This window comes from Trifolium pratense, linkage group LG4, assembly GCF_020283565.1.
Source record: "Trifolium pratense cultivar HEN17-A07 linkage group LG4, ARS_RC_1.1, whole genome shotgun sequence".
Taxonomy (NCBI): domain Eukaryota; kingdom Viridiplantae; phylum Streptophyta; class Magnoliopsida; order Fabales; family Fabaceae; genus Trifolium; species Trifolium pratense.
The window spans coordinates 29,738,864-29,763,449 of record NC_060062.1 but is presented as its reverse complement, the minus strand read 5'-3'; the positions used below and the strand labels follow the sequence as shown (position 1 = coordinate 29,763,449).

The following is a 24,586-nucleotide window of genomic DNA, read 5'->3' as shown; positions in this document are numbered from 1 at the left end:
TTATGCAAATATATGTTGTCTTATTAATCTAAATCTAAGTATATCATAATAACAACTTACATAATTTTTAGTTTAGATGGTATGCATATCAAGACTCTATATGAATACACTAGTGTTTTGGTAAGGTCAAACTGCTAATTTATAATAGAGAAGTACATTGAATCAGTAACAAGGTGTTTTATTAAGTTAAGTCAGTGCTCAAAGATGGATGCTAACAATCTTTCTCCAATGTTCACCTTATTATGAAACTCATTCTCAAAAATGGAATTCCTTTTGTAATCGGCAGGACCCAAAAACACGAAAACATCTGGTTCTCACACATAATACTCAATAACCAGACCTCGTGTAATGATAATTCTCTCGAGTACCTTCCTCATGAATTTCGTAGCATCTAAAACCTGATCTAATGCATAAATCATCTATCTACTACTATGATGTCAAAAAGTAGCTGCCCCTATTGCAAACCTAAATATGCATATTTTATCTCTTCTGGAAATTCAAAAATCTGACCGATGCGGCAAAACTACCAAAGAACAGGACAATAAATGCAATAAGGACTATCACAGAAACACCGACTGATGAAATTCCGTTGATTTTGTCATCGTATCCGAAACTTACAGCTAAATACTCTTTCACAGTGCCTTCAAATCCCGGTCCCACAATTTTTGTTTCCACATCGCCAAGCTGAGATGTGATAATACCACGTAACGTCCATTGAACAGGGCAGATATAATAGAACCAAAGCCACCATCCAGGAATATTCTGAAACATCGATAATCATTTCCATATTAGAATTTAGAAGCTGACAGAAAAGTAACTTTTAGCGGCTTAACAAGCCATGAAAATTAATTGGATTGTAGCTGCACAGGTTCATTTCTCAATTTCTTAAAAGCAATGGACATACAAAAAGCACTTATGTGAGACCTTACTACTATAAATTAAATTAATGACTAATTTGTTTGAGTTTATTCTGAGTTTTCAATACCTTACTACGCCAAATTGAATTAATGACTAATTTATTTGAGTTTGGAAAGCAACTCTCTAAATTTTAGGTAATCTCAGTATAACAATCAGCACTTTATTAACTCACTTTTTTGTGTCTTAACCCTCAAATTCCTATGGAAAATGATCTTGTTTATCTAGTGTTTGAGGACATGTAAATAATTAAGCTTTCAAAAGTAAGCTTAAAAGATTTAAAAAGAATGAAACTTAAGAAACTTTCAAAGTATAGCATTACTCACCGCTCTGGGGATAAGAAAACCAGAAAGAAGATTCCACAGGGAGTAAAATGCTGAAGAAATAACAGCAGCTAACTGTTGAGAAGGTGTAAGACCAACAGCCATCATTCCGTAATAGGTGAAGTAGGTAAAGGTTAGGAACAAGAACAATAGATAGAGGAAAAACTTCTCTGCAAAAATTAAGTTATGCATTAAATGTGGAGTCAAAACATACATCAAATAAAACAACCAATATATGAATAAAGAAATATGGAAAGTTGATATGTTACCGGCTGTCCTCTCAAAATTGACCATAGAATATGTTATTAAGCCAAACACTAATGTCTGAAAAGCAATGTATGGTAGTTCTACAAGCCCCTGACAGTCAGATTAAACAATCATTATAAGTAATTAATTAGCATTAAAAAAATAAGCGGATATAATTTCCAGTGTTGTGAGACCTACCTGGGCTGCTCCATATGCCAATGGAGAGTACATTCCTGCTGCTTTCTCTCTATAAAATACTGTCCTTTCTATTGAAACAATCGGCTGTACAGAAGAAGCGTTGTTTACCCCAAGAAACAAGCACGCGGAATAAAGAGCTCCCATAAGCACAAACAGCTCTTGAGTTGTTGCTCTACAGAATATTATTGGTATTTACTGTGTCAGTTGTACTGAATAAAGTTTTGTATACTCAAAATAAATTATTATTCCAATTTTGGACTTATTTGATTTAATGTTACATTCATGAAATAACTCCTTTACAATATATGAGAACACAGAATGATTACCTCTTTGAACCAATATCCCAAAATACACTACCAAATATCAAAGCACTGATTGTGGTGAAGTATAGCCTCATCGCGTTATATGATGGGCTTCTCCAGTACACAAGATTTTGTTTCCATAAGCACAGAAAAAATTGAGACAGCAGATTTTGTGAATACATTGTGTCAAACTTGAGTGGTTGGAATCCTGCAGGAGGATGCTCAAATTCCAAAATAGAAGCCTCCACTCCCCTGATCAAAAAATTGACTAAGCAGATTAGTAATTCATCTTAAAAACAATATTTCTATTCTACTAGCTTTAGCTTAATGGTTGTATCATCTTGGATTTTTAGTTTGTTTTCCATTTCTAGACCACAAGCCTTTTATTCATATCATATCTCTCAAACATTAACAAAAATATAAGTACTAAAAGACTTTGGCAATAGCAGCTAATAAATCACATTAGAAAACCTGAATTGTGCTGAATTCTTGTAAATATCTGCAAAATCTGAATTAATTCTCTCTTCAACAGCAGCTGTAGTGACCTCAAGTACCCAGGTAGCTGGATTGTAGCCAGTTGGAATAGGGGGGATACCACTGATTCCCTGAAGAGAAGATAGAAAACAACCAAAAATATAAACAACAGGAAAACACACTTTTATTCTGACATTTCTTTCAGAAAAAGAGATCCACAAAAAACAGAAAAAAAGGAAGCAGAGGCATTTCCGGGTCATACTTTTTTTTGGATAGCTTAGGTATTTAGAAAAGATAAATAGAAGATGAGAAGTTAAATCTAGAGTATAAAAGAACGTTTTCCTTGATAAATAATGCAATTCTATGTACTGTCAAAAAAAAAAATGCAATTCTATGTTTTATTTTCCACTGCCTTGATTCTCTCTCAATTTTTGTTTTTTTGAAAGCATTTTTTTCTCTTCTCTGCTACACAACTCCCTAATCACATCCATCTAAGTAGGACCTAATTCCACTATGTATAGTGTTAACTTCCCTTCTTTAGTAAAAGCTAGAAGTACCAAAAAGAATCTTCAAATCTTTAAACTTAGGACTAATGTAAAAGTTGAGCTAGGCTTATAAACATCTAAAGTCTAGAAAAGCATATTAATTATTCAAGCCTAGTATTTTATAAAATAAAAATAAATCAGAATAAAATTAGTTATGAAGAAAAAATAGGATGTAATGCAGTTGTAGATGACAGACAAGTTGTGCGCACAAGACATACATTTAGGAGAAACACTAATTAAGGAGTAATTATTTGCAGAATGCAGCTCTAAATGGTAACATTATCATTGTTTGTTGTAAAAAGATGGTGTTATCTTAAGTTTCATTGGTTAAGTTTGCACTTTGGTGTACTGATAATTATGATAAATGAGTAAAACTGATGATGATGGTGGTAAAAATAATAGCAGCAGCAGTAGTAGTAGTAGTAATAACAATAATAGCAATATATTGTAATGTCATCACCTGAAAATAGTCTATCATTATCTGTGACTGCACACCAAGCTTTCCCCCATAAATAACTCGTCCCCCACGTTTCATAAGAAGTAACTGGGTAGCAAAAATGGATGTTTAGACTAGTTGATAGAAGCAAGTGCACCATTAGTTATCAAAAGAATCAACTAGCAAAGACATAATTGAACTAACTTCATCAAATGCTTCAAAAATATCAATACTTGGTTGATGTATGGTGCAAACCACAGTTCTTCCAGTATCGACAGTGTTGCGAACAGTTCGCATAACGATAGCTGCTGCACGTGCATCAAGTCCAGATGTAGGCTCGTCCATAAAAATAATGGAAGGATTTGCTACAAGCTCCACTGCAATTGTTAATCTCTTCCTCTGCTCTGTTGATAAGCCAGAACTGCCTGGCATACCAACCAAAGCATGTCTCAAAGAGTCAAGCTCAACTAGTTTCATTACTTGTTCAACAAATTCCTGTATAATATTTCAAGGAGTTAAAGTTTATAAAATTAAATAATCAATACAATCAGATATACAATGTGTTATGAAACAAATTACACGTCTTTTATCAATGCTGATATCCTTTGGAAGGCGAAGAGATGCAGAAAACCACAGTGACTCCTCAATTGTAACTTGAGGAGAATGTATATCATTTTGCTCAACATATCCCGATATTCTGGCAAATGTCCGTTGCTCTTTTGGATAACCAGATATTTTGATGTTCCCTTCGATATACCCTCCAGTTTTCCTGCCAGCAAGTACATCCATCAGTGTGGTTTTTCCTGCCCCACTAGACCCCACTAATGCTGTAAGGATACCCGGTGAAAAAACTCCGCTCACATCTGATAAGAGTTGCAACTTTGTTTCAGGTATGCCTTGCTTTCTTATTTCCTGTAAAAAAATATCCTTCTAAAATAAGTTAATGGAAAAAATATCTACTAATTTTTCTAGTGCCTATGTCATTGTATACATAGACAGTATTTTATGGAATTAGAAATTACAAATCCGCCCACCTTCGGCATATCAACATAATAATTGACATTATGGAATGTCATTGTCAATGGTTGAAATGGAAGAATCATTCCCTTCGTATTACTGTTGTCTCTTGTAGACCTGGAATTGGTATTCATTTCATAGACTTGAATACTAACTGCATAGCCAATTCATGTATTATGTGACATTTTTGGTCAATACATTATCCATCTTTAAATATGTATGGTCGAACAAAGTGAAGCAGATACTAGACATTTATTCATGCAAATTAAGGCTAGTTCATTACCATCATCTGATGAATTCTTTCCCGAGCCATCATCAAGAGGAATAACTGTGCGTGCCTTTTGAAGTGCTATATTAAAAGTAAGAAGAAAAAAACAGGATATCATAATGATATATAACATAATACAAATATATATTACTAGAAAGTAGAAAAACACTGCCAATAGGAAACAATAATTAGATATTAGGTGAGAGTGTGTGTTCTAAAATGGAAAAAACTGGGAAAACTATTATTCAAAACTTACGATTCAGATAAGCCAAGGCCAAAGTGACCATGGTATTGAATAGAACTGCATAGAGTATTAAAATTCCAGCACCAGCCCAATACCAGTAATCATCAATTGGTATGTTGTGTGAATTGAGGATGTTGTAACCAACTGTGTTGTTCCCAATTGCTGATTTCTGTAGACAATAGTTGATATTATTGTTTGTAAATATTCTATAAAGCCATTTAAAATAAAGATTACTGATGATTCATTCCTTCATAATAAGATTTTGAATAATTGATTGTTGGCATGGCAATGAAGTCTCCATACTAAGTGGTCAAAATTTTATCCATGTCGAACTCAATCTTTATCATGTATAAATCAAGTTTCAGGATAAGTTATAGTAGGCCTAAGCTTTGATCATGTGAAAAGGTTTGGAAATTACTCAAAACACTTTTCTATATATGGAGTTGAATCTTGACAGAATATATAACATGAATTCATTGACAGAAAAATAAGTTAGGTAGCCAAATATAATACCTTCATCCATCTGGTAGCAGTAAACTCATTAACTGTAATCGCACGTTGTCCATATGTAAGGGGTGACAACCAGTAGCCCCAAATCCACCATGGCTTAATCATTCCTGAAGGAATAACAACCAAATAACTAACAGCAATATGGTTAACATTTTCTCTAATGATATATGTGTTTGTGCCTATACCTTTAGGTACGATAAATCCTCCCAACAAGAATATGATCAGCAGCGCAGCTGAGCCAAATGTATTGGCAAGAACCATATCTCGTGCAATAGAAGCCATCATCCCGAAAAGACCTAATGCCATTTGGTGCACTACAAAAAGTATAAACATGTAGCGAAAAAACCTGAAACATTTAACAAAATAAAATGACTAAGGTAAAAAAGAAAATTTTGAACAGAAGATGCAATAAAATTAAGATACCTTCCCACTGCAGGGGCAAATCCAACAGTGTAATATACAACAGCTGTCCATATAAAAGCCTCAATAACAGAGTAAGGTACACGGAGAATCCAACTGGTAAAAGACCATGCCCATGCAGGATAGAATAAATTATCTCTTTGCTTGTAAAATATTGGGAGCCTGCTTATCATCAAAGGCAGCTCTGAAAACCCATTAAACATCATGTGAACAAGTCCGAAAAATAGTGCAGAAAGATAAAGGTTCCCATAAACCTCATCTGTAGGATGCAGCCTTGTTCGCAAGAATACTGTACATGTGACGAATCCAACAAAAGCAACCTAGGGGCAACATGATAAATTATATAAATAAATAAAACTAGTTACAAAATAAATTGATAATAGAGACTTCAGTATCAGTACTATAAGAATAACAGGATCTTTTCAATTTTGAAATAAATAAAAAGTAGATCAAAGAGCAAGTTTATATACCACATCTAATAAAAAATATACCTGGAAGGTTCTAAAAATATAAAGGAAACTATGCCTTTTGATCAAAAGGATTTCTCGGGTAAAGCAAGCTTTTGTGACCTCCAATTTTGACACAGCATATTTTTTTTTAGCCAAAGCTGAAGGATGGCACTTCGATTTATCATATGGTTGAGCTTGTAAGGAGTCCATATACCTTCCAAATCTAGAATTTCTAAAGGCTTCTGCAATCTCACGAACTGGGATAAATTCATATGGTTTAGAAGGATCAGACCAGTATTGTGCTTGATCCTTTTTAGAGGTGACCTGACAAAAGACAAGTTAAACAAGAATAAGACGAAGCAGTTGACCGTAAGAGTATGTTTAGAGGATGTATATATATACCTCCTGAAGGAAGTCTGCAATGCCCTTGCGCGGTGGAAGTTGAAAACCTATTGACTCAAAAAATTCAAGCACGTCTTCTCGAGGGCCTTCATATATAACATGCCCTTCTGACAGGAGCACTAAATCATCAAATAGCTCAAATGTTTCAGGAGCTGGCTGAAGTAGTGCCATGAGAACAGTAGCCTCCATCTGGTGAACAAAATTCTTTATGCATTTCACTATCTGGTATGTAGTAGAGCTATCAAGCCCAGTTGATATTTCGTCCATAAATAGTGTTTTACGAGGACCAATGATCATTTCTCCTAAAAGATACAGTATAAGATGTCATTGGTTTCTGCAATCGCATAGCATAAATTACAGTCATCACAGTATTTGAAGTAGTTCAAATGGAGTTATAAAATTTTAAATTAATCAATATTTGTCTTCTAGCTTCACCTAATCAAATCCAAAAAGTGATGTACTATCTACAAGCACCATTACCAGAAAATTTTGACAATATAAGCAACAATGCAATAACCTTTAAGTGAAATACATCTTCCACTATTTCTTTAGTTCTAGCCAATGTTGAAAGCAAAATTATAAATGATTAATTACTGAACACTTCTTTTGATTCACCTCACCCAACAATATTCATTACACATTATTTTTATTAAGAAACATTAACATTAACCAAAGGGGTAAAATACAGTATCTTGGACAGGAACAAACATTAGAAGATGAAAACAAATAAAGTTAATTCCGGAAGAAGAGCGAGAAACCTGTCGTAACTCTTTTTCTTTGGCCCCCAGAGACTCCCCTGACCATATCATTACCAACTATTGTATCCGAACATATATCGAGACCAAGAACCTTCAAAATATAATCAGTGTTCACACTGTGCTTTTTACCGCCGACAGAGGATGCCTGTTGAGTTAATAGTTTACACAAGATAATATTAGGGAAGGCATGAATACTTCTATCATACATACAATACTACACATTTAAGATGATATAACCTTCATAAATGCGTCAATTTCTGGACTAGGCCGTATGTTCTTTTCATTCTCAAGGCGAGCCAGATCTTTCGTATATGCTGTAGAAAAAAGTTGAAAGATTAAAAGAAAAGGGAATACAGCAGTAACTGAACTTTCTTAAATGCACTTTGAATTGGTAGAAAATATATATTAAATCCTTCTTTAGAAGTATACCAGCAAAACCTTCTTCTGCACCTTGACATCTAGCACCAAAGTCCAGAGTTTCTCTTACAGTCAATTCAGGAATGTGATTATCTGTTTGGCTAATATATGCAGAAGTCCTTCTAACATAAAACTCATCTATCTCATGGCCGTTGTATGTTATACTACCAGTTTTCTGTAAGGAGGAAAAACAGTAAAAATATACTAGGTAAGAGATACACACATTCTCATATCAACTTGGGTTTTAGTAGATTGTTGGCATTTCACAATGGCTTATGATTTGGAAAAGTGTTACCTGAATGGAGAACCAGAATTACAAAGAAACAACTAAAACCCGCAATGTAGACTCCTAAATCCCATCCCATAACAATACATCTCTGATTTTCTGATTAAGAAGGGCAAAACAATTTCAACTGTATGATCACACCTAGAGAATAGGGATTTGCACCTAATCACTCACACACCCCGAAAGAAATGGACCCCAAATCAATATTTTAGTGTTGGGACAGAAAATCCAAGCAACTGAGAATCATGGTTCAATTAGGCCAGTAATTGAGTTGAATTTGAATCACTAAAAAAGTACTATTTTAACTAAACTTATAGGCAAAAATTAATTTTGGCTTATAACTGTGACAGGAGAAATATAAATAAAAGAGAAATTATAATTTCATATAAAAATTTATTGTGAGTTTTGGTTTTTTAGTGTAGATATAGTCAGAATTTATCTAATATTTATCAATGTCCGTTGGATTTTGTGGTGAGAAAATTTTAGCATCGTAAAATTAATTTTGGTTAAAATTAAGTTGAAATTAATGTAATTTATGTCACAATTTTAATAATATAAAAATGAGTTGAATATTAAATTTGCATGCAAAAATGAATTCTTTAAAGCATAATTAATTCTACTCTAAAATAACCTAAAAGAACCGATCATATCAAAATTAATTCTACACGAATTATTTTTTACTCTCCAAATATTGAACAAAAAATATATACTCCCTTCTTCTTTCAATATTCTGACATGAAAAAAAAATCATAAAATCACTTCTTTTTAAGGTAAAGGGTCAAAGAGTTACAAACATAGTAGCGATGGAAGCCAAGTCAGAAAATAATAGGAAGAAAATAGATCCTCTCTATTTTTTTCCTCATGTTTTTTCAACAACTCTTAACCAACCTTTTTTATTTAGTTGTAAATTTCAATCATGTCCCTTGCCAAAAGAAATATTTGAATGGTGTTAGATACTTAATTTTTTTTGTTTTTCATAAATTCTTTGAAACCAAGTAATCTATTTGAGACATGCTACTCTTAATTTTTAACATAATATTAATTAATTTTTCAATAATTTCTAATTAATCTATGTTTTAATCTATATATTTCAGGATGATGATAAATCTACTATACTTTATAATATTTTCATAAATTGTGTGAATAAGCAAGTATGGCAATGATTGTATGAAGAAGAGATTATATAATTTTCACACTAACGATAAATTGAATTAGTCTTTTTCTAAATAAATAAAATATATATTATTGATAAATCCTTCCTAGGTACAGGAGCACCAAGGAGGAAAGAAGAGATACAATTCCTGCTGAAGCAGATTACAAAAAAGAAAAACAAAACACTGAACACCAGAAGCACCCCCTTATACTAACACCTATCCAGGATTTTTCTTAAATAGGCACGTGATCAAATAAATTATATTTGGTCAAACTCACAAAAATTATTATATCATTTAATAATTTGAAAAATAAATGTTATTTTTTTGTCAAAAAAATAAAAATAAATGTTATTTAATTATTTTTTAAAATATTTATTTTACTTTTTGTGAGTATGACCAAATGCTATTTACTTGATCACGTGACCGTCTAAAAATATCTCCACTTATCAAGGCTCACAAAAGCAACTCCAACATAGCTAATTAGAATGCTAGACCACAAAACCAGCAACCTCCAAGATGCAAGCACTAGAACAAATTTTTAGACAAACTAATGCATCATTTCTTTTGTGCTGACTCCCGGACTCATTATACGCAAAGGTACACTACACAGATGTTTTTGACACAAACTAGTTACACATAAATTAAGAATTAATACTCCACTTAATTTTTTCTATGTAATAAAAAATAATTGAATTTTATAGACTACTATTTCTTTTCATTGAATTTCTTATGATAACTTTTCATTGAGTTTTGTATGAGAAATTGTTTCAATGAATGATATTTTAACAAGAAGTTAGTAAGACTATGCTAATACTTTGATTTGTAAATAGATGTCACATAAAATATTGCATCTCACATGAATTTAACTCGATTAAAAAATGTATGTTAAATAGTATGTTTAAAGAGAGTGGTACTAATACTGGTATTCACGTCAACCGTGTCTCAATGGTCTAAATACACTTTAACTTATATTACCATCCATCATTTCTTAATGGGTAAAGAGACTACCTTCATAAATGCTTGTATACACTTGAAACTTTAGTAGTAATTTTTTTTTATAATGTGAAAATAGTAATCAAACTCTATTTCTTTCGGAAAACATGAGACAGATAAATATCGGTCTTAACTCTTATGTTTGTTAATTAAATTGTTTTTACGAAAGTCTTACAATTATCGGGGTATTTATTTATGAAAAATGCTAAATAGTGCCCCCGAGCACTCTTTAAGCATCTTAAATAGTAAGTTTTTGTTAAAATTTTATGGAAATTAGTGAAGTCAACCCATTGGGAATTGAAATGTTTAACATTTTAAATAAATTATTTTCTTATATAGAATGCTTAAAGAGTGCCTCGGGGCACTGTTTAGGGCACTGTTTAGCAAGACCATTTATTTATTTATACTATAAAAGTAAAGATAAAATTAACGGACAAATTTTATTCAATACAAAACCAAAGAACTATCATAGAAAAGACAAAGAAACAGTGACAGCACCTTCAAGTTATTATCAAGCTTTCCCGCGAGAGCCATCAGTAAAGAAGATTTTCCCGAACCTGGAGGTCCAAGTAGCAACGTCATCCTGCATAACAAAATGCAAGCTACCCAGTTATCACATGAATTGGACTTGAGGCCATGTACTACTCTCGGCCGTCTGATTTAGATCAATGACTGAAATTATTTAAGGGTCATGTTAACATGTGCATCAAGGGCACATGTTAAGGTATCTAAAAATAGAAATATGCATTTAATAACATAAAAAAATTTAATGTTTAAAAAGTATAATGCACAAGTTACAAGAGAATATTACTACATTTGTATTCTTAACATGTGCCTTGATGCACATGTTAACATTTTCCATATTATTTAATTATGTTAAAATTAATATATAATTTGAACAGTTTGATATCAAATTAACTATCATAATTAAATACTATATGAAACTGTGTGTACTGTGTATAGATATCTATTTAATTAAGTATATCTCCGTCTATTATCACATATATATTTTGGTCTTAAATATATAGATTGTATCTGCCACTTGAAATTTCTGAACTTAAAATGGAAAAAAAGTAGAGAATTTCAAGTTCAACCTCTTTAATACTCACTCTAGTCTTTAATATAAATTATTATTAAAGACACGTGGGGTTGATCTAATGGTGTTGGCTTTGGTCCCTGGAATATACGTTCCTCTCAAGGTCTCAGGTTCAATTTCTTTTTGTGCCAATTTCGGTGGGCTAAGTCTATACAGAGCAAAAAAAAAAAACTTTGGCTTTAAATGAGCCCCGCAAGTGGGCGGTGAAATTGGTCTGATACCAAGTTTTCAAAAAAATATAAATTATTATTTTTTTACATTTTAGATTCATTGAAAATTTAACTGCGTGAAGCAATTCTTGTTGTCAATCGTTCGCTTTAAATCGATGAGTGAGATTGTTTAACCGTGTTATAACTAATGTATAATCTTAACCGTCCAAATTCAAATCAACAATTGTGATTGAATAGATCGTGAAAGTGCATGTAGATAGAAATCCAAATCCGATGTAGTAGACACATGAAATTTTTGAACTTGTCAAATTAATTAACCAGTTTACCCGTGATTAGGGTTGGGAACAGGCCTGAGCCTTTTTAAAGTCTGACCTGACCTTGTAGCCTATTTAAAAGTCTGTAAGTCTCTATATAGTATTTTTAAATAGGCTAAACAGGCCTTAAAAGCCTATTTCACATTTTAATTTTTATAATTTCTTCAACATTAAGAAAAAGCTAATAAAATGATTAGCACAATAATTAAAAGTTAATAAAATAACAAATATAATTAAATAATAATATATTTTTTCTTTGGCAAAAAAAATATAAATAATAATAATTAAATATAAATAGGCCGGCCTATCAGGCTTTGTAGATTTTTTTAGAAGCATGAGTCTGACCTATTTATGTAAACAGACTTTTTTCAAAGCCTAAATCTGACATTTTTAATAAACAGGTCAAGCCAGGCTTACACAGCCAGACCGAAGGCGCCTGTAAACCGCCTGGCCTATTCCCAACCCTACCCATGATAAATATCATTATCACATTGCACCAACAACAAATATCATCAACCACATAAAAACAAAACAACTGTCAAATGGCCAAAAAGAGAAAGTAAAAGAGAATAAACAGCTGAATTAGAAACTTCCTATAAAATCATAAAATCACGAGTTTAGTTGCGTAACAATCGCAATAACAATAACTAGCCACCGATGGAATCACAAGAAGAAGGAAATCAGGAATAATTACCTTCCTGGTTTGATGACGCCACTAACATTGTCCAAAATAGTAAGTGAATGCCGTTTAGGTCGAAATAACCTCAAATTCGTTAGAATACCCTGCGTTCATTCAAAACCATAACGTAGCCACAATCACAACCACATTCACACACACACATGCATCACTCATCACAGATCACAAATTAAAAACAAAGCAAAACAAAATTGAAATTAAATAAATACAAAAATTAACCTCTAATGCATCACGAGTGTAATTGAACAAAGTTGGTAAAGCTCGTGAACCGATTAGAACATCGGCACTAACGTTCAAATTCGTATACCTAACTTCAATCTTCGGTACCTCAATTCCAGCCCTATTGTAACGAAAAGTAACAACTCAGATCTATAAATTTTAACTATGAAAAAGAAAATTAGAAAACAGAAACTATAATAGAAAGTGAAAGAACCTAACCTATTGAGACGTTCTTTAACGGCGGAAAGAAGAGCGTAATTATCTTGATCATTTGTAGCGAGTGCTTTTTTAACGACGAGTTCACGGTGGAACCGATTCAATTTTCTAACGTCGACTAATTTATCGGCGTTTTCCGGCGTCGGTTGACGATTGGTGGAAGAAGCACGGAGGACAGCGTAGTTGATTCGTTTCTGAGACGGTAAACGTGAAAGCGCCGCCCAATGAAGCTCTTGTTCATCTTCCTCCAACGTATCGGCGTTGGAAGCTCTCGTAAAAGCAAAACTCTCGCTTCCGACGGATCCTATTTCGAAATATTCACTTCCATCAGAAGCTGCCATTTCTCTCTCTGTAACTGTTTTCTCTCTCTATAACGGTTTTTGAATCTTTGATGAGAAGAATGAGAATTAGAGAGAGAGTGTGTGAGTGAACGAGTGAGTGAGTTTTGATATTTGTTTTGAGAGAAGAAACTTGAAAAGGAAGAAGTTAGTGAATCTTGAAGAGTATCTGAGAAGACGGAAATGTCCTTGCGATGGAGTTTGTTACAAGTTTGGGAAAATGAAAAGAAGAAAGGTGTCAATTGGTATTCTGATTGGTGTTTGTTAGCTGTGTCTGTGCATGGAAATTAATTGTAGTGTTGCTGTGAATGAGCAAGGTTGTTAACTATTGGATTGGATTGGGGGTGGATGCATTTGTCCTATTCTTTCGAATCACACTAGAGTTAATTCATTTTGAAGTTCCAATTTTGATTACTCATGACTCACGTGCGTTTGGATACTCAAAAGATCCTAGAATGTTAGACACTTTTACAAAGATAATTTAATGTTGTATGGAAAAAAAAGAGTGATTATGAGTTGATTTATAAAATTGTTCTTTATTTATGGTATGAAAAAATTAATATTGAAGAATTGAAAAAAGTTAGAGTAATAAATAGTTAAGGTATCTAATCTAACCTGATGATCAGAAAGGTTGAATAGGAAAAATAGCATTTAATGTTTCATACTTTCATTGGTAATATAAAGCGACATTGTGATACAATTTTTTTCCTCAAAGTGATATATATTGTGGTACGGAGGGAGTAATACTATCTTTTTGGCCAAAGATGTTTGTAATTCTTTAAAAAAAATTAAACTAATTAATCGTTTAAGTTTTTTTTTTTTGGTGGTATTGCTCAGATATTTAATATGGATTCTTGATAACAAAAAAATTCAAATAATAACATCAATAACATAAAAATAATTATTTTTAGTGCTTTTATTGTATGGAACGAACTTTATTGTTCAAAATCTGTGAAGCACCGACACCTTTATGATTAGGCGTGTCACGGTGTCCGACACGTGTCGGTATCCGACACTCGTATGACACTCGTATGACGCGTGTCGGATAACTCATATCGGTGTCGGAAAAATTCAACTGTTCCTTTACTTTAACACTCATTTGATCGGTGTCCGACACCTCTAAGACACACGTGTCGGAAAAGTGTCCCAAAAATAATAATTTTTTCTTTGCTTATATTCTCCTTAGGCACATATCAGACATATCTACAAGAGTTAAAGATGTGTCGAAACAACAATATTGATCAATGAAGGATTGAAGACATTACATTTTGATTACAATATTTTAAGTTTTTTTTATCGTAGATGGATAAATAAAGGTAAAATATTATCATATTTTGTTTTAAAACTTTTTTAAAAAAATAATTTGTTCAAATTAGATTTAGATGTATATATTTTGATTCTCAATTTATATGTTTTATAAATATGTAGCGGTGTCGGTGTCCTATTCTTTTTATTTTAGTGGTGTCGCGGTGTACGTGTCCGTGTTGTGTCGCGGTGTCCGTGTCAGAGTCCGAGCTTCATAGTTCAAAACAAATCTTTTAACAAGTAACAAATGAATTGAACTATGTAAAATATGAAACCCCAAAATTTTGGAGACTCGAACCTATAAGTTTGGTTGCACCTGCCCAAGACTGGCATTGGTTAGTTTTCAACTTCGAGGTTAATTTTGTTAGACGACGAATTAATTTGGTTGTTCACTCTCTTACAAGAACAAAAAATTATTGAGTTAGTTATCATGTGTTTGAGATTGATATTTTATTTATTAATGATATGAATTAAGTTTGTTTTCTTTAAAAAAGTCATTAAAATGCTTGCATCGTTGTCCTCTTTTCATCTAACTCTACTACAAGGTGCTAAAATGGCCATTTAATGTTGAGTTGACCGATCCAAATTCACCGTTCTCAAAATTGGAGTTCATAGGTGTGTTATCTATTTTTGGATTGAAACCAAATCAATTGATTATTTGATTCATTATCATGATACTTTCTCCGCAACATTTTTGGTCTCTGGGAAGACTTTTTTAAAGAACTCGTGTAAATTGTTGCCTAAAAATGGATCAGGCGGCGTTTTACAATTGTTTCCAAAACAATATATGCAACGCCTAACAAATTTCCCTAAAATATTTCTGTGAACGATTTTCAAGCACCTTTAACATATATCTTTGGCAATACCTGACAACCATCCCCTAAAAGACTTATGGGAACGATTTTACATCGTTGCATTATTTCAAACAAATGGCTACGTTTTTTAAATGTTGCACAAAAATTTCAACACAACAAAAAACTAGGCGGCAATGTGTGTAAGTAATTTTTTGGACCGTCACCTCAACATTAAATGACCACGTAATGCCTTCTTCTTTTTTTTGTCAAATAGGATAATAGTTAGAATTTCACCTTATAAAATGAATAAGTGGGTGTATCGGGGGGTTCAAACCCCGATCCACGCATATTGTATACAATATTCCCAACAACTAAGCTATGTTAAAAAAGGACACATTTAATGACTTGAGGAAAAGAGGGGAAAAAAAAGAAACCATTTTATGGTCAACAAATTTAATGACTTAAAAGGACAATTTTATTACAAGAAAAACTTGAAGGACTAATTAGTTATAAACATCTAGCCCGTCCATCCCAAAATATAAGAGAAAATTAGTAAATTTGGGTTAAATACATTAACGACCAATTTTCCCTTATATGTTGGAACTGAGTAACTTAAAGGATTGGAGGATGTATTTGACCTATCTTTATTTATAGTAACGCATAACTCAGACTAGTGCACATAATACACAAGTTAGTTTTCACCAATAAATCTAATTAAACAAGATGTAATTTATTAATCTGATAGTAAAAAAGACATTGTACATGGTGCAAGACCATTTTATTTGTGCACACAGTTAGACAAAATTCTTTTTATCATGTTATTGTTCTTAGCTAAGGGAGCACCCAACCAATTATCTTACCAAAAATTTATACAAAGATCAACATTCAATCTGGAATTAGCATGAATAATAAGAATGTTGTTTTTTATACCACCCCAGATGAATATGAAAAGTAAGAAACTCCCAGTAGAACTTAAGTAGAAGCAGGTTCAGATATTATCTATATCTAAAGCTTGGAGTCACACCTTTACATACATAAAAGTGTAAAATCTCACAAAACCTACAAATCTAATACCAGTAGGGGTGTGCATGGTCGGATATTTTGACAAACCAAACCATATCCAAACATAACCATAACCATATTTTTTTTATAAACCAGTTATATAACCGGTCATAAATCTGGATACGGATACATAACCGGATGATTTTATAAAACCGGTTTAAAAGCGGGTAATTTTTTAAATCCAATTTTAAATTGGTTATTTTTGAAACCGGATTAATAACCGGATATTTCTCTTTCAAAACCGGATTTTAAGACCAAATTTTGAAGAAAAAAACCAATTTTTGCAACAAAAAAAAAAACAAATTTTGCAAAAAAATATCCTTTTAATATATATAATTGAAGGATATTTAAGACCAAATTTTCAAAAAAAACCCAAATCACAACTGTAAAATCATAATCATCTTAGTGTTGAACTTTGTTCTAACTACAAGTAACAAATCCACACCCCAAGACACAAGCATAAGCCATAATCACATAAAGTCATAAACAAGCATGAAACAATGCTCCAAATCATACTGCTGTGTAATCAGTATATGTTCCAAATATGTTCTCATGACAAAATTCAACGGCCCATTGGCTCGATACGTAACTATAACCTTTAGTTCAATACATAAGCAAACCAAATTAGTCTACCATCTCTGTCTAAGAATTCTTTGTCCAAATTCCAATATACCAAACAATATGTAACCTATACCAAAGATATGTCTCATGTATTCTATAGAAAAAACAGACTTTCATAGCAGCTATTTCTATAGAAAAAAAAAGCTACTTCATAGCAGCCGGGGCTGAATAAGCATCACACTTGTCAATCTTCATCGAGAGCAACCGAGGCTGAACAAGCATCACCAACTTTCATAGCAGCTACTTCTATAGAAAAAACAAAAATAAAACTTATTAATAACCAACTTATAATCTAACAAATCATAACTTTAATGCAGCAATAAGTGATATCATCATACCTTGCTCTAATTTCTCAAGTTCCTTGTAGTCCTCGATTATAAGTGAATCGATTATTGACGATTTACGCGATCCTTTAATGCAGCTATAACTACAAATAAGAGCTTCCACCATTTTAGGTGTGAATCACCCGTCCTCCAAGACTAAAAGTAGACTCAGATGGTACCGTGGATATCAGTATGGCAAACAAGTCTTTTGCCATCTTTGCAAGGATTGGAAGACGGCTGGAGTTTTCCTTCCACCATTTTAAAATATCAAAGTCATCGGAAAACTGAGTTTCTATAGATTCCTCGAGGTACTTTTGCAAATCAGTTTGAGCAGAGGACGAACCAGTGGACTGTAAAAACCGATTGTAACTATAACGATCTTCCTTATCACCTAAACTCAATTGTGAACCACTTTGGGAACTTTGCCCCACACCACTATACTCTGCGAAGAGTTGATACAAATTGTTCAATGAACAAAAACATTACAGCAAATGAAAAACTCAATTCTGCAGCAAACAGTTACATATGATCTTATTCTCACATCACAATAGCTCTGTAATCTACATAACAATTCAGGATCTGCCACATGCATAATCACCTTAATTAGGAGTTCAATTTCTGTGAAAACTATTTAACTTTACCATCAAAGTTACATAGAGTTTGTCACCCACTCTGTCAACAAACCAATAGTAAGCATGCCTCCATTTCCTAATAAGAAACAAAGAACCAAAAATCCAACTCCCATGCCTCGATACAACGATTCTCTTATAGAGTCACCGAAGTTACAGAAGCAGCAACTTGACATTAACATCACAGAAAAATTGCTTCAGCATTGAATTAACGAATTGTGAAGAATGGAGAAAGGAAGAATACATGGTTAGAGCAATTGGAATCAATTGGAGAGTATGAGCATGGTTTGATTGGAAGAGAACATCATTGATTAGGATTTAATTGGAGAGATCATCGTGAATTTGGGATTTAGGGTTCATCGTTTAGGGCTCAATTGGAGCTTGGAGATATCAGAATCACGCACATGGTGATGATGTTGTTTGCGAATTGCGACTTTGCGTGAATGAATTTTGTGCGTGAATGAGTGAATGACCAATTAGAGTGGTTTTTGTGCGTGAATTAATTTTAAAAGGCATAACAGATTTAAACCAAATTTAAACCAAATCTGAAAATTAAATTTGGGTGCATAACCGACCAGATGAAAATGGTTTGGTTAATAACCATATACTAAAATCCAGATATTTAAAAATGGACTAGGATCTAGTTATGAGTTTGGGCCTTATATCCAGATATTTTGCACACCCCTAACCAGTATGAACATGATACACTACTAGTACCACTAAAGAGAGATATTTTCTCTTTAGGCCCCCCATGGTTCTTTTTCACCCTCTGGATTTTACTTTTTTGCCCTTCAATAAAAACTTCGGTTTCTACGAATCGAATTTTTTTTGCCTTGAAAACAAAATTCGGTTTCTGTTAACCGAAATTTCCCTGAATTTGAACTAGAAAAAACTTCGGTTTCTGCGAACCGAAGTTTTTATCAAGGGCAAAATTGGAATATTGGGGGGTATAAAAGATACATGGGGGCCCGGAGAGAAAATATCCTAAAGAGAATGTCACATATGCCTCTTATACAAAATCATTGCTCCAACCTCAAAAAAACAAAAGAAGGGAGCATGGTAACCTATACATGGTTAGCAGTTGGATTAGAAAACCTTAACATACAAAAAACTGAAAAACTGAACATTTTAGCGATTATCCTTTTTCGAGCAGCGCGACAATTTCCACTCAGTCTGCTTCAACTTGGGCTTCTTCAGCTTTGAAATGAATCCATCATCATCGGATTCATCGCTATTATCAACTTTTTTCCTACCACGTTTCTTCTCGGCTTTTCCACAAACCACAATTTTCCTTTCATCCTTCTCCTCGACTGGCTCGGATCTCTCCTTGGGCTTCCAAATGAATAGAGATCTGAAAAATTATACCAGGTAACTCAACATATATAGCTTTTGATATCCTTATTGTTAAAGGCAAAGTCCTATATCTAACTAACAAATTCATGAACTCGTCAAAACATATCTGTAATTGTTGTAACTTGACACATTTGATAATTTGTATACATTCATAATATCAAATTTTAATAGAGTGAAGAGTCTGAACTTAAGTCATAGTTGAATGTGATACATAAGTTTACTCCTCTTCAATGAAAAATGATCTTGCTAAAGAGCCCTTGTAATTTCGAAAATAAAAATAACTAGTTTAAAGGCTAAAAAATTGAATTCATTAAATAGATAATGCAAGACAAATCATACCTAGAACTCCCAGTTGCCAGGATATCATCACGTGGATGCAGCTTATTCACTGGACTGATGGTTGTGATGTTCGGGTCCATCACTTCCGCTACCAACTGCCCTGTACTTGTATCTATAAAATCAATAGGATGCAGGGCTGTGCCATTAAAATTTTCACTTATGTAACGGCCAACAACGGCAAGTGACTCTGACGGATCCTACAATTACATAAACAATACTGTTTATAAAATAAGAAAAGAAACATCGTAAATAGGTGCACGCAAAATTCGAAACAAAAAAAGCCACCTTTGGATCCCATTCAGCTTTGAAGGGGGTTAAATGGCGATTGAAATCATGACTATGCACAATTTCTCGACTAGGAGATTCCATATTACCAAAGATAGAATCCCATATACGAAGACGATTGTCCTGTGATGTAGTAAGAATTTTGTTTCCAGATATTGGAGAGAAATATGCAGAGTTAACAACACGCTTGTGCTCAAGGCTACAGAGGGATGATCCAGCTTCTAAGCGACGCATATCCCAAATACGTGCCTAAAACACAGAAACCATTTTATTTCAGAATGAAACAGATATTCGGAGAAGAAAAAATAAACTAACTTCAATACCATTATATATATATAAAGGGGAAGAACTCACGTAATGATCATTGCCACAAGTCAAAAGGATGTCCGGTTGAATTGGATTGCAATGAATTCCAGTAACTTTGCTACCCTTTTTATGGATCAAAACTGCATCGCCATTCCTGTGGTTGGACCGCATGTCGACCCTATAAATGCAACAGGAGGTTAAATATATTTGTTAAGCTAATTTGTTTCATAAATGAAAACGTGATTACAGATTTTTACAAAGAAACATGTTGGAAATATAGCTACAATTTCTATTTCCTAACTAAGAAAAATTCTGTAACATATTCAAAATGCATAGCCAACCTAACTTGATCGGAGGTAAATTTCAATCGAGGGCTATATGAATGAACATGTTGAGATAGTAACTACAAAAGCTATGCAGGTGGGTCAAATGAAGTTACTTACAAGTGAAGAAAACCAAAGCTATCGGCAACAAGCACAAGACCTTTCTCATAGTTAATATCCATGCCATACAGCATTTTCCAGGTATTTGGACCCTAATAAAAAACAACACATACAAACAAACTTTTTGTTACAAAAAGACAAGATAAAATTTTAAAGGAAACTTCAATGAATCTTATTTTATATTATGATCATTGTTACCTGCCATCCATCAGGATTCAGGTTCATCGGAGAGGATGATATTCCAGTCTCCAAGTCAGTACAACTAACAGTTCCATCTGACGACGCAGAATAGACCATACAATCATTTGTAGGATTAAACCTAATATTTGGAGGAGTTGAGGTTAAAACAAGCAAATAAACAAAATGATGAAGGAAAACAATCGAACAATTGCACAAAGGCCATGGTTTCATTAAGAAACTTACCTCATGTTATTCACTATACACGAATGTATGTTACCATAGACTACTTTCTCGTGTACTTTTTCGAAATCCCAGACTCCAAGTTGTCCTTTCTTTTATGATTGAAGAAAAAAAAAAAGAATCATTGGCTACAAGAAAGGCAACCTTAAAATTAATACCAACTAATGCAGTTTATTGTAATGAGTCACCTTATCTCCTGATAACAAGATGTTATTCTTCGTGGGGTGGAACTCCAAGGTTGTTACCCGTCTACTATGATATCTGATAACAGCGCAATTCACTTGGTCTGGGATCATATATTTGGGCTTGATCTATCGCATAAAACAGGAAAACATAAGATTAAAAAACAAGAATCTCATAACACTAGACTCTATGATAGATAGCTTGGAACAAGAGAATAATACATATGCATAATGGAGTCATATGAATGACCAAATGAATTTTAATTGTTTATGTTAAAATATTAAGAAAAATCCAATTATTTATCTCGACAACGAAACGATTCAAAGGACCCCGCATATCTTAGAATAGATGTAAAATATTATCAACTGGTGCAATTTTAAAGACATGTCATTTAGTCCATTAGTAATGCTTGAACCAAACTAAAATGATACCATACCACATTGAAACAAAGACAACAGACAATTCACAACTGCAAAATAATGACTCGGTATAAATGAGAAACCCTAAAATTCTTCAGAACTAAACTAAAGTTAATTGTTATAGAAAAATGACTGGCTTACTGTAGGAATGGCATGTCTTAGCTGGCGTTCAAACACGTACTCCAAAGGTTTAGATGTTTTTCTGCGGGGTGCTGGAACAACACCATGCTCAGTAGTGACCCGATGTGGACAATTCAAAGTGGTGTGCCCTTCAATTCAAAATGAAGAGTATTAAAACAAAAAATATATCCAAGAGCCGAACAAGTTACTACCAAACCAGAGAGAAACATACGAGACAAGGTCACAACTCGCAAAGATAACCATTCTAATTGATAAATCTGAAGAGTGTGATAGGTGAGAATTTATGATAAGATATGATTTTTACATTGGTTCAATGTTATAAATAGCAGAGCGTGTGTCTAGGTGAGAGTTTATGATAAAATATGATTTTTTCGTTAGTTCAATGATATCAAAAACAGATTAACAGAACACTAAAAATCCACTATGTGAAATAGCATATAGCATCGTGGACAAATAGCAAAAGCCACACAACGGTTGGAATAGGTCAATTACATGTATAAAAAGACATGTTGCATACAAATAAAAAAGGAAATAGATGCAAACCATAGCTTATATATTGAAATATTGAAAGGTTTACATATAAAGGTGAATATGGGAGTAATACAGACTCTTTAGATTTTCTATAATAAAAATAGGCCGTGTTTTGCCCACAAACAAATTCTTCAGTTTTATTATTTTTAAAACCCTAAAAATCTCTTTTTTTTTGTTTACTGCCATTGCTGTTACATCAGCCAGTAGAAATTTCAATAACAGCTGGCAGCCTCTACTCCCCTGATAGCAAATTTAGGGTTATGTCGCAATTTACATAACGAATTCATCAAAATTTGTTTTGATAAAGCGCTATAGTGCCGCTATTGGACAACACAATGTTGGTTGTCGACTGCCTAACAAAACCCTCTCCTTTTATCTAAATTTTAGACTGGTTATGTATAGTTTTGCAACAAAACCACGTAGCCCACTCCACTGTCGAGTTCAATGTGAAGTGAATTTATTTGTATACTTTTACCCAAAAATGAAAAAAAAAAAAATGGTATAATTTTTTAACCTTTAACAAAAGCTACTCGAGTTACTTCAATGTTGAAGCACTAATTCCACAAATTGAAAGTGTTTTCGGAATTCCATATGACACTGAAATATGTGGTTACATTCAATTACTTCCGGTTTCTTAAATTGAAAGTGTCTTCCCTGGTTAATTCTGTGTTCAAGATACTTACAGCCTAGTGCTAGAATATTGTCTATTGGAATTTTTTCTACACCTTACAAGACATAAATCAACCATAACAAACTAAAACCAAAACAAAATCTCACTTTCCATATAAAATCAAGTTACCAACACATTCACTCATAAAACGAAGAAGGGTTGTGTTAACTCGTGCCCTAAGGGCACATCTTCAGCAACTTAAAAGTAGAAATTTTCAGTTTTAAGAACCCAACACACCACTTTTAAGGTAAATATTTCTATATTATTCTATAACCGGTGCCCTTTGGGAACAAATTAGCATTTTCTAAAGAACAATAGAAACAAAAAACAAAATGAGGAAGATAAGAGTTACAACTTACCAGGTATTTTACAAAGAAAACAAGGTTTCATTGGGCAATCAATATAAGTAGCACCCTTAAATCCTGCTTCATGACCAGGCTTCTTACACACCTACAATTTCATCAATACACAAAATCAACTACTAAAACAAAACACAGTTCCAATACTCATAACAAAAACAAACAAAAAAAATCAATTTTTTTTCTTCCATTTTTCGAAAGAAAAGGAGTAACCTTGCAAACTTTTCTGAGAGTTAAAGTAATGGGTTGTTTCCCTTTTCGATTAGCATCAAAACCCACTTCAAGTTTCTCGATCTTTGCATTTTCAATAACCCCATTTTCTTCTTCTTGTTCTTGTTCTTCTTCAAGTGTTTCATCTTCTTCTTGTTCTTCATCAGAGGAACTCTGTTCTGAGTCAGAGTCTCTTTCAATGACAACTTTGGGGAATGAGGTTCTACGAGTAACCGGTGCCATGATTTTGGGGGAAAGTAACTGAACCGACCCTTTTTCGGTGATGGTGGAAAGCGGGAAAATAGAAAGGCGCACGCACGAACGAAGACAAAAAGAAAGGGTTTTGGAGAGTTTGGAAGTTGAAATGGGATTAGTGTGAAGACAAAACAGAGGAAATTGAATGAATGAATACGATTTCACCACTTGTTCTTTTATTGGTTTTGGACGATACGCGTCACATATAACTTAAATATTAAATTACATATTTACCCTTATGGCTTAGTGGTAAAGAGGTCAATCCAGTTTCCTTGATGTTAAGGTCAAGGTAAAGGGTACGTTTGTTTTTCGAATTCCAAATTCTTTTTAAGGAAATCTATTTTTAGGATTACGATGGCAGGTATTTTCTTCCCAGATATTTGTAAGAGAAATGTCTGGTTACAAAATGTCTTGAAAGAAGGATAATTTAGAATAATGTGGTATGAGAGAAATTGATTGGAGTAATTCGAATTTCTAATGATTTTACTGATAAATAGAGAGATTAACATCATCGGTGCCGGCTCTGTTAGT

The 24,586-nt window shown here is 33.2% G+C and overlaps 2 protein-coding genes across 3 annotated transcripts; both read right to left on the bottom strand.

The window, feature by feature from the left end:
- Positions 1-55: 55 nt before the first annotated feature.
- On the bottom strand, positions 56-13,718 carry LOC123881803 (ABC transporter G family member 31-like). 2 transcript variants are annotated; one of them, XM_045930546.1, is made up of 24 exons: positions 13,073-13,718; positions 12,854-12,974; positions 12,632-12,720; positions 10,856-10,940; positions 7,937-8,099; positions 7,745-7,821; positions 7,508-7,652; positions 6,750-7,051; positions 6,390-6,671; positions 5,902-6,218; positions 5,664-5,824; positions 5,482-5,585; positions 4,981-5,137; positions 4,740-4,805; positions 4,474-4,610; positions 4,019-4,351; positions 3,644-3,934; positions 3,464-3,547; positions 2,456-2,589; positions 2,009-2,236; positions 1,683-1,854; positions 1,508-1,595; positions 1,242-1,408; positions 56-762 (listed from the first exon to the last, which is right to left on the bottom strand). In XM_045930546.1, the coding sequence occupies exons 1-24, from the start codon at positions 13,408-13,410 to the stop codon at positions 481-483; spliced, it is 4,323 nt and encodes a 1,440-aa protein (XP_045786502.1). In that variant the 5' UTR covers positions 13,411-13,718; the 3' UTR covers positions 56-480. The 2 variants fall into 2 exon arrangements, with proteins under 2 accessions (XP_045786502.1, XP_045786501.1); XM_045930545.1 differs by lacking the exons at positions 10,856-10,940; positions 12,632-12,720; positions 12,854-12,974; positions 13,073-13,718 and adding an exon at positions 8,220-8,455.
- A 5,407-nt stretch (positions 13,719-19,125) lies between these two features.
- LOC123881802 (protein DAMAGED DNA-BINDING 2) lies at positions 19,126-24,489 on the bottom strand. The gene is made up of 11 exons (XM_045930543.1): positions 23,804-24,489; positions 23,591-23,681; positions 22,031-22,158; positions 21,476-21,598; positions 21,291-21,379; positions 21,066-21,186; positions 20,868-20,959; positions 20,473-20,602; positions 20,119-20,367; positions 19,834-20,030; positions 19,126-19,492 (listed from the first exon to the last, which is right to left on the bottom strand). The coding sequence occupies exons 1-11, from the start codon at positions 24,041-24,043 to the stop codon at positions 19,270-19,272; spliced, it is 1,683 nt and encodes a 560-aa protein (XP_045786499.1). The 5' UTR covers positions 24,044-24,489; the 3' UTR covers positions 19,126-19,269.
- Between the last annotated feature and the right edge of the window lie 97 nt (positions 24,490-24,586).

Bases quoted from the DNA above. Each gene is read 5' to 3' on its own strand.
- LOC123881803 (XM_045930546.1), bottom strand. From the start codon at position 13,410: ATGGCAGCTTCTGATGGAAGTGAATATTTCGAAATAGGATCCGTCGGA. The intron at 2,590-3,463 runs GTGATGACATTA...TCTTCTCTTCAG, and splicing joins TAATGATAGACTATTTTCAG to GGAATCAGTGGTATCCCCCC. The intron at 1,409-1,507 runs GTAACATATCAA...TAATTTTTGCAG, and splicing joins CAATTTTGAGAGGACAGCCG to AGAAGTTTTTCCTCTATCTA.
- LOC123881802 (XM_045930543.1), bottom strand. From the start codon at position 24,043: ATGGCACCGGTTACTCGTAGAACCTCATTCCCCAAAGTTGTCATTGAA. The intron at 20,368-20,472 runs GTGAGTTCTTCC...TCTGTGTTTTAG, and splicing joins CTTGTGGCAATGATCATTAC to GCACGTATTTGGGATATGCG. The intron at 20,031-20,118 runs GTGGCTTTTTTT...ATGTAATTGTAG, and splicing joins AAGCTGAATGGGATCCAAAG to GATCCGTCAGAGTCACTTGC.